This window comes from Jaculus jaculus, chromosome 8, assembly GCF_020740685.1.
Source record: "Jaculus jaculus isolate mJacJac1 chromosome 8, mJacJac1.mat.Y.cur, whole genome shotgun sequence".
NCBI lineage: Eukaryota > Metazoa > Chordata > Mammalia > Rodentia > Dipodidae > Jaculus > Jaculus jaculus.
Window position 1 is genome coordinate 129,834,567 of NC_059109.1, and position 12,400 is coordinate 129,846,966.

The 12,400-nt window shown below is 47.3% G+C and overlaps 1 protein-coding gene across 4 annotated transcripts in view; it reads left to right on the top strand.

The window, feature by feature from the left end:
• Ptpn1 (protein tyrosine phosphatase non-receptor type 1) overlaps positions 1–12,400 on the top strand; it is a 69,255-nt gene that overhangs the window by 40,952 nt on the left and 15,903 nt on the right. For 2 of the 4 annotated variants that reach the window (XM_004663865.3, XM_045156619.1), the window contains exons 2-3: positions 8,270–8,360; positions 11,854–11,954. In XM_004663865.3, coding sequence (XP_004663922.1) covers positions 8,270–8,360; positions 11,854–11,954 — 192 coding nt within the window. The remainder of the gene's footprint in view (positions 1–8,269; positions 8,361–11,853; positions 11,955–12,400) is intronic. The other 2 variants (XM_045156620.1, XM_045156618.1) reach the window with 1 other exon arrangement.

The following is a 12,400-nucleotide window of genomic DNA, read 5'->3' on the forward strand; positions in this document are numbered from 1 at the left end:
TAGTGAATTCCAGGTCAGCCTGAGCTAAGTTGAGGCCCTATCTCAAAACAATTCTAAAGGTCATCTTCAACTACATAGCAAGTTCAGGATTGAAAAACAAATAGTAGCACATTTATCAAATGTTTTGAATGAAAAAATGGTGGAATGTTACAATGAAAAAGATTTTTTTTTAAACTACTTTGCAAAAAAATAAAACCCTACTATGCAGCGGGGCGTGGTGGCGCACGCCTTTAATCCCAGCACTTGGGAGGCAGAGGTAGGAGGACTGCCATGAGTTCGAGGCTACCCTGAGACTCTATAGTGAATTCTAGGCCTAGAGCGAGACCCTACCTTGAAATTGCCCCACCCCAAAAAAGGAAAAACTACTATGCTCTAACCAATGGAACAGTCTTTCAAGAATGAATGCAAAATCAGTATTTTTCTAAAAAACAAACAAATTGAGAATGTTTTCCCAGAAGACTAGTATGAGAACTATTAAAAGTCCTTCACGCAGAGAAGAAATGAGAAGAGAAGGGGCGCTCTGCCTGTCCAGGTGAATGAGCAGCCCATGTGGTGGATATGTGATCAATAGCCAATGTAGTGATCCTCATTTTAAAAGTCACTAGGTAACTGTTTAAAGCGAGAAATGAAAATGCATTCTAGTGTTTGCAATACAGACATGACAGTGGCAGGAAGTATGAGCACGCAGGCATGCTTTGCTCACACAGCTGGAAAAGCGCCGTGGTGTGGTGGTGTGTATTTGAAGGTGGGCTGTTGTGAGCTAAAAGATAACAAAAGCACTAAAACGTGAATGTGATATGGCTCCGGCAGCAGTGGAAATAAGGTGAAATACCAAGAAAGTAAAGAAAGACAAAGCGGGAGAGCCACATGTGGTGGTGCGTCTAAGACAGGGTAGAGCAGAGGCAGGAAGCCTGGGAGGTCATGCCTGGGCTACATAGTGAGACCCTGTCTCACAATTCAAAAATAAATACAAGGAAAAAAAAAAAAAGGAAAGCCAGGCAAGGTGGCACACACCTTTAATCCCAGCACTCAGGAGGCAGAGATCGGTGGGTAGCCATGAGTTCAAGGCCACCCTGAGACTACAGAGTAAATTCCACGTAAGCCTGGGCTAGAGTGAGACTGGTCTGTATCTCGGAAAAAAAAAAAAAAAAAAAATGAAAAAACAAATATAAGGAAAGAAGTACAAAGATCAAATGGACCAAATATAAGGCAGCCAAACAACCAGACAGATTTAAGTCTAAAAACTTGTAGTAAGGGCTGGAGAGATGGCTTAGTGGTTAAGGCGCTTGCCTACAAAGCCAAAGGACGTAGGTTCAATTCTCCAAGACCCATGTAAGCCAGATGTACAAGGTAGTACAGGTGTCTGGAGTTGATTTGCAGCAGCTGGATGCCCTGGTGCATGCTTGCTCTTGCTCTCTCTCCCCCTCCCCTCTCTGTCTCCCCCCATCTCTCTTTCTCAAATAAGCAAATAAAATATTTTTAAAAATTGTATTAAATGTAGGTGATCCAAATACCTGGGTTAGAGGACAAAGATGCCCAAATTTGTATTTAAAATATGACCCAAGCACATTCTTTTCTTTACTTTCAAATAGGTAGGGGTAGTTAGGAGGGTGGAGATAGACCACACATTATACTCACCAGAAGCAACCTGTGGATTTTAGAGTGAAAAGGCTGGGTTTGTTTGGTTTTGCTTTAAATAATCATAAATAGTATCTAGCTAAACTGTTCAGGGAAAGGACAGAGAAAACAAGTGATCAGCAGTGTCTTGCAGGTCCATATCCATCTGTTCGTCTGATGGTCTCTCCACATCCAGTGACCTCTCCATGCAGGCACTCCTGCTGGACCACCCTTTTTTCACCTCATGAGAATTTGTACCTGTTACTAACTTTGCAGAAAAACAGATTCAAGAATTTCGTTGTTCTTCCTGCTATCTGTGTAGTATTTCCCTGAAAGCTCGACTTTGTCCATAAATGATGGTTGGGTATGTTCCTGTGAACACTGCTATATTAATTTACTTGGTCACAGGTTTATAACTGATGGATGTACTTTAAATTATCAGCCAGCCTCTGATTCGTCAACTCCTCATTGCCATTTTGCAAGTATATCAATTGCAGAAACAGAATGCAGTCATTCTAGCCCAGGCTGACCTGGAATTCACTATTTAACCCCAGGTTGGCCTCAGACTCACAGTGATCCTCCTCCCTTTGCCTCCTGAGTGCTGGGGTGAAAGGTGTGTACTACTACCTCGCCCAAGTCTTTTCTCCTTTTTCTTTTTTTTTTTTTTAAATCCAAGTTGGATGCGTCAAGAACTCTCAAATAGGCTCAGTATGGTGGTACACTCAGGAAGCCGAAGCAGGAGGGTTAAGTTCATGGGCAGCCCAGGCTACACGTTATCCTGTTTCCAAATCAAACAAGCAGCATCTCAAGTACTGCTGTAATCAGTAGAGTAAAATCCTGCAGCTTGCTGTTCATGGGCCGGTCATTCCTTGGTGTTTTCCTCGTGGAGATCCTTGTCAACCCCTTGCGCGTTGACTTCAGCTTGTGTACATCTCCGATGATTTTTCAGTACACTGATTCTCTTTAGTTCATGAGCTTAGACCCTCACTTAATACTCATTGTTGAATGCACTGGCCACCACAGTGAGTGCACTGTACTGCTGCTACATGTGCAATTTTTCCTTTGTATAGTTTTCTTTGTACCTACTGCTTGTTCTCCCATGCCTTCTTAGAGCCTTCCAGAACATTTTCTGCACATCAGTGGACACAGTCCAAAAACACATCATGTTGGTGAGATGCACAGTGTTTAAGGTGCTTTATATGGGTACTGCAGGACTGGGGTTGGTTCCCCAATACCCACATAAAGCCAGATGCACAAGGTGGCACATGCATCTGGCGTTCATTTGCAGTGGCTAGAGGCCCTGGTGCACCCATTCTGTATCTGCCTTTTTCTCTCTCAAATAAATAATAAAGATTTTTAAGCCGAGCATGGTGATGCACACCCTTAATCCCAGCACTGGGGAAGCAGAGATAGGAGGATCACCGTGAGTTTGAGGCTACCTTGAGACTACATAGTGAATTCCAGGGCAGACTGAGCTGGAGAGAGACCCTACCTCAAAACCCCTCTCCCCTCAAAAAATAATAATAATAAATAGAATTTAAAATACTTTATACACATGGATGCATTATCTTAAAAATTTTTTAACATACATTTTTATTGCCGGGCATGGTGGCACATGCCATTTTTTTAAATTTGAGAATGACAGAGAAAGAGCCAGATAGAGAGAGTGAGTGCGCCAGAGCCTCCAGCCACTGCAAACATACTCCAGATGAATGTGCTACCTTGTGCATCTGGTTTACGTGGGTACTGGGAAATCGAGCCTCCAACCAGGGTCCTTAGGCTTCACAAGCAAGCACTTAACTGCTAAGCCATCTCTTCAGTCCCCATGTTATAATTTAACTTTGCCTAGTAGTCACAACAGTTAAAACAGGCAGATGAAATTAATGTGTACTATTTGAGATAAGTGTGCTCTCTCTCTTATACCAAGTCTTCCAAACCTGAGCAGTACTTAAAAAAAATATATTTTATTTATTTATTTATGAGAGAGAAAGAGAGAATGGGCATGCCAGGGTCTCTAGCCACTGCATACGAACTCCAGACACATGCACCCCCCTTGTGCATCTGGCTTATGTGAGTCCTGGGGAATCAAACCCAGGTCCTTAGGCTTCTTAGGCAAATGCCATAACCGCTAAGCCATTTCCCCAGTCCCCCTGAGCAGTACTTCTCTACAGAACATTGGCAGTTTTTGCTCACTAGTGGTGAGGAGGCAGCCTCTTGTTGCCCCTGCTCGTTCTGACTCTTGGTCCCACAGGAGGTTGTCTGCCTGCCTCCGTGGTTTCCATCTGTGGAAATATTCTTCACTTTCATTTTTACTTGTCATTTTCAAACCCTTGTGTTCTCATCCCCCTTTTTCTTGGTTTATTTCTTCACTTGAAAAGCATGCTGAAAACAAGGGAACACGGGTGGCAGGAGTGAGGAGACCCTGGATGCTGGGAGTGTCTTTATCTTCGCGCCTTACCTGGTTGGGCTGGGTGTCAGATTATAGATTGTGCTTTACAATGTGCAGCTATTGCTCCCGGCTGGCCAGGGGTCAAGTTGTACTTTGAAGCCATTCTGATCCTTCCCTTTGAAATTGGGTAGGTTTTTTCTTCTTTGTGTCCACAGGCTGCTGGACTTGCACATGAGTGTGCCTTAGGATGGGTCTGGAAGATTGCTGGGAATTTTTTTTTCTTTTTCTCAATTTTTATTAACATTTTCCATGATTATAAAAAAGTCCCATGGTAATACCCTCCCTCCCCTTTGAAATTCCATTCTCCATTATATCCCCTCCCCATCTCGATCAGTCTCTCTTTTATTTTGATGTCATGATCTTTTCCTCCTCTTATGACGGTCTTGTGTAGGTAGGTAGTGTCAGGCACTATGAGGTCATGAATATCCAGGCCATTTTATGTCTGGAAGGAGCACATTGTAAGGAGTCCTATGCTTCCTTTGGCTTTTACATTCTTTCCGCCACCTCTTCCGCATTAGACCCTGAGCCTTGGAAGGTGTGATTGAGATATTACTCAGTACTCCAGTCACTTCTTTCCAGCACTGTGATACCTGCTGGGTCATCCCAAGGTCACTGCCATCTGAAAAGAGAAGATTCTCTTCCTAAAGTGAGAGTAGCGTTGATATGAGGGTATAAATATTAAGAGAAGTGCTTACTGGGCAGTTTGATAAGCGTAGTATATACACTTATCCAGACATCAGCAGATAATTACACTCCTAGGGCTCATGACTACCCCTGTTTTAAGTTTTCAGTATCAGGGTTGTATTCCCCCTGCCCCCCATGGAGCAGACCTCCAGTCCAATTGGAGGGCAGTTGGTTTCCACCATGACAGATGTGCCACTGTTGCACCCGTTGGCTCATTTGGCCTGGCTGGCCAAATATAAGTCTTGCAGTGTCCACTGTTGAGTATCTTCACTGGTGACTTCTCTCTTTCCCATTGAACTGCATACAGAATGTCTTCTTCCAGCTTTCTGTCAGCTGGTCTATATGGAGGAGGTTATCAGCTCAGTTCTAGCAGGATTTCTCAGTGGCCTTGCAGCCCAAGTATATGGAGCTTTCAGCAATAGGGTCTTACTATCTATTCATGGTGGGAAACCAAGGACCTCAGCAATGGCCTATGATGTTTTGGGGGCATCAGAGACCTCCCTGGCCTACAACTCACTGGAGGTATCCCATCCCTGGAACTGAAAATTTTCTAACAACGATCTATGGCTCCTGAGTGTTCCATTTAGGAATTATTTTTGATGCTTCTTTTCCTTGGGTTTTATTTTGGCTTGCTTATTTATTATCTATTATTATTTTTTTTTTTCGAGGTAGGGTTTCACTCTAGCTCAGGCTGACCTGGCCTCGAACTCATGGTGATCCTCCTACCTTTGCCTCCCACATGCAGGATTAAAAGGCATGCACCACCACGCCCGGCTATCTTTTTTTGGGGGGGGGGGATTCGAGTTAGGGGATCACTTTAGCCCAGGCTGACCTGGAATTCACTGGGACTCTCAAGGTGGCCTCGAACTCATGACGATATTCCTATCTCTGCCTCCTAAGTGCTGGGATTACTTTCAGGCCTGGGCTGCTTCTACTTTTACCTGACTTCTCAACTGAGTTTGTTCATTTTTGCCATGGTAATTTCCAAAAGACATTTTAAAAAATATTTAATATGGGCTGGAAAGATGGCTTAGCAGTTAAGGTGCCTGCCTACAAAGCCCAAGAACCCAGGTTCGACTCCCCAGAACCACCGTAAGACAGATATACAAGGTGATGCATGTGCACAAAGTAGTGCATGTGTCTGAAGATCAGTTGCAATGGCTAGAGCCCTGGCTAATTCTGTCTCTCATAAAAAATACGTATTTCTAGCCGGGCATGGTGGCACATGCCTTTAATCCCAGCACTTGGGAAGCAGATGTAGGAGGATCGTTGTGAGTTTGAGGCCACCCTGAGACTACATAGTGAATTCCAGGTCAGCCTGAGCTAGAATGAGACCCTACCTCAGGAAACCAAAAGAAGTGTGTGTGTGTGTAATTTATTTATTTATGAGAGAAAGAGAATGAATGGGCATACCAGGGCCTCCTGGCCCTGCAAATGAACTCTAGACACATGTGCCACTTTGCATCTGGCTTTACTTGGGTACTGGGGAATTGAACCCAGGCCACCAGGCTTTGCAAGTAAGCACCTTTAACTGCTGAATTATCTCTCCAGCCTCCCAAAAGACATTTTGATATAACACCCTATGTTTAAGTAATAGAAATAAAATCTTACCAGAGAGAGAGAGAGAGAGTTGTATGCATAAGTGTGTGTGCACACATTGCCTGTGGTAGTTTGAATGTAAGGTGTTCTCCATAGGCACGTGATTGAATACTTAATCCCTAGTTGGCAGCGCTGTCTGGGAAGGTTGCAGAACCTCTAAGAGGTGGAGCTTTGTTGGAGGCAGTGTCCTTGGGGATGGGCCATAAGCTGTCCTAGTGCAGCCCTGTTTGGTCCTTCCTGCGGATGTGACTCTACTTTCCTGCTCCTGCCATGCTCTCCTTGCCCTGATGGTCTGTCTGCCCTTCAGGACTGCAAGCTGAAAATAAACCCTTTCCCCTTTAGGCTCCTTCTGCTTGTGTATTTTGTCCCAGCAGTGAGAGAGTGACTGATGCCCACTGCCCCATGCACAGATGTGCAGAGACCAGAGGAGAACATCAAGGGTCTCCAGCTATCACTCTGTGGCAAGCTTCCTTGGGATGAAGTCTTATCAAGCCTGGAACTTTACAGGCACGCGTGACCGCGTGAGTGCTAGAGATGGAGTGCAGGCCCCCACGCTTGCATAGCAAGCACTTTTACCCACTGAGCTGCCTCCCGGTCCCCACCCGAAGTACGCTAGTAGTAGGGAAGGTTTTCTGTTCCCTGTGGTTTGTGTCCTCCAAGGGACTCTGCCTGATGTTGGTTTCATAGGGGAGGCTTTGTGGGTGCATCTCGGCCACCAGTGGCCTGTGTGGTGGAGATCAGGGGCTGTGTCACAGGCAGGTTGGGAGTGTTGAGCAGGTGGAAGGCCTGCCGCACACCTGGTGGAGTGCCTTTGGTCCCCCCGGTGACTTGGTTAGATCACAGGGAGCACTTGCCTCCTGCCTGGCGGGGAAGTGGGCCTGCTGACAGGGCGAGTGTCAGATGGGAGCAGGTTGCGTGAGGCCCAGTGTCGGGCTTGTGCTGAGGCCACTTGCACCGTGTTTGGTGAAAAGGTCACGCTTTACCCCGTGTCGTCGCAGCTCACTGAGAGACTTCTGATTCACTTTCCCAGAAGCTGATCTCACTTTCCTCCTGAAGCTTGCGCTGCTCGGCAGCTTGGGGTGGGGGATGCGTCTAGCTCTGCTCACTGCACCGTACCTGCCCCTCTGCCAGTGTGCCAGCCATCTCCTGAGGGGAAGCATGGGGCTGTTCCTGGCTCTCCCAGGTCTGCCAGTCTGCTGAGTGGAAAGATCTTTCCAGACTTTCTTTGCCCATTGTCTCTTCTCGCTCTTTTTTAACTGTAGAAAATGTACACAGCGTGGAATCTCCCACTGCATCCACTTGTAGCCATGCGGTTTCATGGTGGAAGCACACTCGCCTTTTGTGTGGTCACAGCAGATTATGCCCAGAGATGGCCCCTGTGGCCGTGGTGCTGTTTCAGCGGGCAGCAGAGTGCGACTTGATCTGTTCTCGCGGGGTGGCATATTTGTTGGCCTCCTGGGAGAGCTGTTGGGTGGTTTGTTGGCATTAAGTGTTCCTTTACAGAAGGTTCCACTTAGAACTCAGAGCCCTGGCATTCCAGCACTTAAAGATCTGGCCTGCCCACCATGTCCCTCAGCCGTCTGTTGTTCCTCCTCACTGCCCACTCACTGTTCCCAACACAGGGTGGCTTGGCAGTCCCCCTCTTTGCACACTGGGTGTTCCTGAGCAAATGCACCCCTTCCGCCTCTGCCTCCTTCCTTGTCTGGCCAGTGTCCATCTGCACACCACCGCCCAGCTGGGGTTGTGCTCGTTCTTGGTCTCCTGCAACCTTGTGCCTACCCCTGACTCCTCCCGCCTGTCCACCCAGCCCTCTTTGATATCTGCTCTGCTCCTCAGTTCCTGGCCCATAGCCAGTGCTCAGTTAAATGTCAGGATGAATTCCTGGTAAAGAGATTCCAGAACTCTTATCTTTTTTTGTAGGACATCCGACACGAAGCCAGCGATTTCCCATGCAGGGTGGCAAAGCTTCCTAAGAACAAAAACCGAAACAGGTACCGAGACGTCAGTCCCTGTAAGTACCCATCCACTGCCACCCCACTTCCTCAGCTGCAGGCCTCCCTTAGCCCAGGGTTTAGTGGGGGTTAGGGCTCAACTGTTATAACTGTCTAGTTATAAGAGCACTAGAGACTGTGGGGAAAAGCTCGCTTTTCTGCTCGTGTAGAAGGGCCAAGGCTCTAGTTTCTGGAAAATTCAGTGAAGTTCAAAGCACTTCTTTTTAGCTCTGTCTGTGGTGACTCACTTTCCTAGCCGGTGGAGCAGAGTAGAACGGGCCTTCATGCAGCCTTTTCCGGGTGACTCAGCAGCAGTCTCATTGACCTCAGGCTGCTTCTGAATCACAGCCATCCCCACACCCACTCAGGCATTTAGGCAGGTCTTGGGGGCCGGGCACCCCTCCTCCAGATGTGCTGGTCTGCATGGAACATGCTCACAACCACCTGTGTCAGTGCTTCTTATGATTGGCATTGCACTACAGCAGTTTCCACCATGTGACTGACTGGTTCTCAGTCTGCCCGTCTTCAAAGTGAATAAATAATGCATTGATGCCAGGATCTGCAGACATTGTCAGTCAACAGGATGTGTGGCTCTCAGGTTCCTGGGAAACGTAAGATGAGCCCAGAACTGGGGCTGATCTTGTGCCTCTTGGCCAGAGGCCCTGGTGCCCTTTGCACCTCAGCTCTGCCACCTAGAATCGGATGGCTTTGGGAGCTGGCATATAGCCCAGTGGGTAGAGTGCTTGTTCAGCGTGCACAAAGCCCTGGGTTTCATCCCCAGCACCACATAGATGGAGCATGGCAGCTCACACCTGTCAGTCCAGTGCTGGGAGTGAGGTAGAATGATCAGGAACTTAAGCTCATCCTCAGCTGCATAGTTTGAGGACAGTCTGGGCTACATGAGACCCTGTCTTGAAAACAAAAATAATTGATTAAAAAGAACAACTGGACGTGGTGATACACGCCCTTAATCCCAGCACTTGGGAGGCAGAGGTAGGAGTACCACTGTGAGTTTGAGGCCACTCTGAGAGTACAGAGTGAGTTCCAGATCAGCCTGGGCTCGAGCAAGTGCCCTGCTCAGAGGTGCCTGCATTTCATCCCCACGGCATGCAGAGCGCACCTCGGGTCCTGGGGTGATGGTGACTGTACCACTTGCTCACTGCTTTTGATTATAGATTGTTTAGCTGAGGCACCTCATGGTGTTTGTTTAGAAAGCAGAGCAATGAGACCAAAGGTCTTGGTGGTTCTTGCTGTGAAGTTCTGGCCAATGCATGTGAGTTTGACAGACACTTCACTGAGCACCAGGAGGCCTTGAGCCGCCAGCTCCTGCTGAGCTCCTCTGAGCTGAGGCGATAGTGACTAGGATCCCTTCTTGGTAGGTGGTTCTGTGAACCATTTATATAGCATCTCAGATCTTCCTCCCAAGACACAGTTCCTGAGTGTTCCCACCCCGAGTTTAGTCCTGGTGCCTTTCTTCTTCTCTTTTACCCCTACCCTACCCCAGACAGAGATTTGCTGCTTGTGTTATGAGGAAAGAGGGAAATAGTTTAATGTTCAAGAAGACCCCTGTGGCTGGAGAGATGGCTTAGCAGTTAAGACACTTGCCTGCAAAGCCTAAGGACCCAGGTTCAATTCCTCATGACCCATGTAAACCAGAAGTACAAGGTAGGGCGCGTGTCTAGAGTTTGTTTGCAGTGGCTAGAGGCCCCGGCTTGCCCATTCATATCCCCCCCCCCCCCGCCCCGCTTCTTCCTCTCTTCTAAAGAAAAGAAGAAAGAAAGAGTCCCCTGTGCCTACCTTGCAGTGCTGATGGTCCCAGCCCTCGCACGGCCACACAGCTTCAGAGCTGCACATGGCACTTCCTGACTTGCGGGCCGTCCCACAGCCCTCTTGGTACCTTGCTTGCTTGCATTCAGCAGGGGAAGAGGCAAGGCTCACAACTCAGAGTTTGTTCAAGGGCGCAGCCAATGCTATTGGAACCCATTCAACTAGCCAGGCCAGTCACACAGGGTGTGTGTGAGTTTGTATTTGAGACAGGGTCTCGTGTAGCCCAGGCTGACCTCAGACTCTGTGCAACTGAAGACAAACTTGACCGCCTGATCCTCCTGCCCAGTGCTGGGATTACAAGCTTGTGCCACCACACCAAGCAGTCATAAATTGCTTTTTGAAATTTTTAAATTTTTTATTATTTACAACTTCCATAATGACAGACAATAAACCATGATAATTTCCTCCCACCAGATCTTTTAACTTTATGATACAAATAGTCCATGAGTCTCATTTTGTGTTAGCCTCCATGAGGAGAACCAGTGTTCCAGACCTGGCTCTTTTGCAAACATACCTCTTCTTAGAATCCTGCTTTAGCACAAAAGCCCCAGATGCTTGCTTGCAGTTCTGCCTCCTTTTCCCAGCTGGGCTCAGAGTGAAGCTGCTGCTTAGAGGCAGTTACCCAAGTTCACTGTCTAGGTGCCATGCCAGCCAAGGCCTGGGCGCTGCCTGGCTTCGCGTCAAGTGCCTCTGGCGACAGCTGAAGAGCACCAGCACTCAGCCAGGCGTCTCTGTTCAGAGGACCGTTCAGGACCCACCCAGCCTGCTAGCCCTCTGGATAAGCAGAGTGATCCTTGGGAACTTCTGTTTTTATGACAAAGTAATCATGAGAGGGAGAAAAAAAAAAACAAACCTGAAACCTTGCTTTGTTTTTTTTCAATAACCAATGGCAAAGCTTCACAAGTGATTTTATTCCTAAAAAACAAATCTAAAAATTACATTTATGTTCTTTGAATGTTTGGGAGCTTTTTTTTCAGGTAAATTTCCTCTTTCTTTATTTTTAAAAACTTTTTATTGACAACTTCCATAAATATACCATGATTATAATCTTCTCCCACTGTCTTTCCTTTTCCCCTTCCCAAATCTCCCTACTACTGAATCTCTTTTTTTCCAGCTAGTCTTTCCACTTTTTCAGTGTCATCATTAATTTTTCTCTTAAATGTCTTATAACATTTGAATCATTTAGCCACTTGAGCTCCTTGTACTGGATCTGTGAAAGAACACTTACAGACGGAAGGGCTTCAGGGAGTGCCTGCGCTCCACCCAGTGCGAGCGTGTCACCTCCACAGTGGCCACAAACTCTGCCTACTTCAGCTCATTCGACCAGTGATGGGCACAGCAGGGCCAGGTGTTGGTGAATTTTGTTTCTTTTCCCTCTGTCCTTTTTACCCTATAAAAGGGTGTTGGGCCTGCCAAGTTGGGAGAGAGCTATGAGTTGCAGGAAGGACATAGGCCTATGAGCCAGATTCCAAAGGGGGCTTCCCTGCTGCTTACAGGTGGTGCTGTTTAGTGTTTTGCTTCTGGCCCTCAGAGAAACCTTCTGAACATGCCAGTCACCGCCTAAAACAGCAAGGCATCTCCCCATGTTAGCACCCTTCATGCCATGCCAAGGTGCTCTGCTCTGCTACTCCAGGAGGGCGCTGACTGTGCCCCTCAGGACTAACTGCACTCTGGTTCCCTTTCCAGTTGACCACAGTCGGATTAAATTGCACCAGGAAGATAATGACTACATCAATGCCAGTTTGATAAAGATGGAAGAAGCCCAAAGGAGCTACATCCTTACTCAGGTGAGCAGACTTCAAGTGTCAGCTGAGGAGTCTTAGAAAGCTGCTGTGCGCATATCAAATAAAACCTGCCCAGAACCTGCCATACCTAGTTCAAGAGGTTTAGATTGTTTTCACAAACCAAAAAGAACAGGAGAGGAAAGAGTCTTCCCTCGGAGACTCAGGGTGGGCTGCTAGTCTTTCCTAGGCAGTAGGAGGTAAGGAGAGCCACACTGAGTACACTGCGGTGGTCTGTTGAGGGTGGGTGAGGGGGCTGGGCACTAGCTAGACCTCATGTCAGGTGCCTCTGGCGGCAGGTTTAGAGCATTAGTGCTCCTCCAGGTGTCTGTTCAGAGAATCATTCAGAATGCCTTCCTTGCCTTTGGCCTCATTCTTTGGCCCAGAAAAAAAAAAAAATCAGAGCAGGTGAATGTGACAGATCACTTGAAATCCCTGTGGGCTCTGATAGA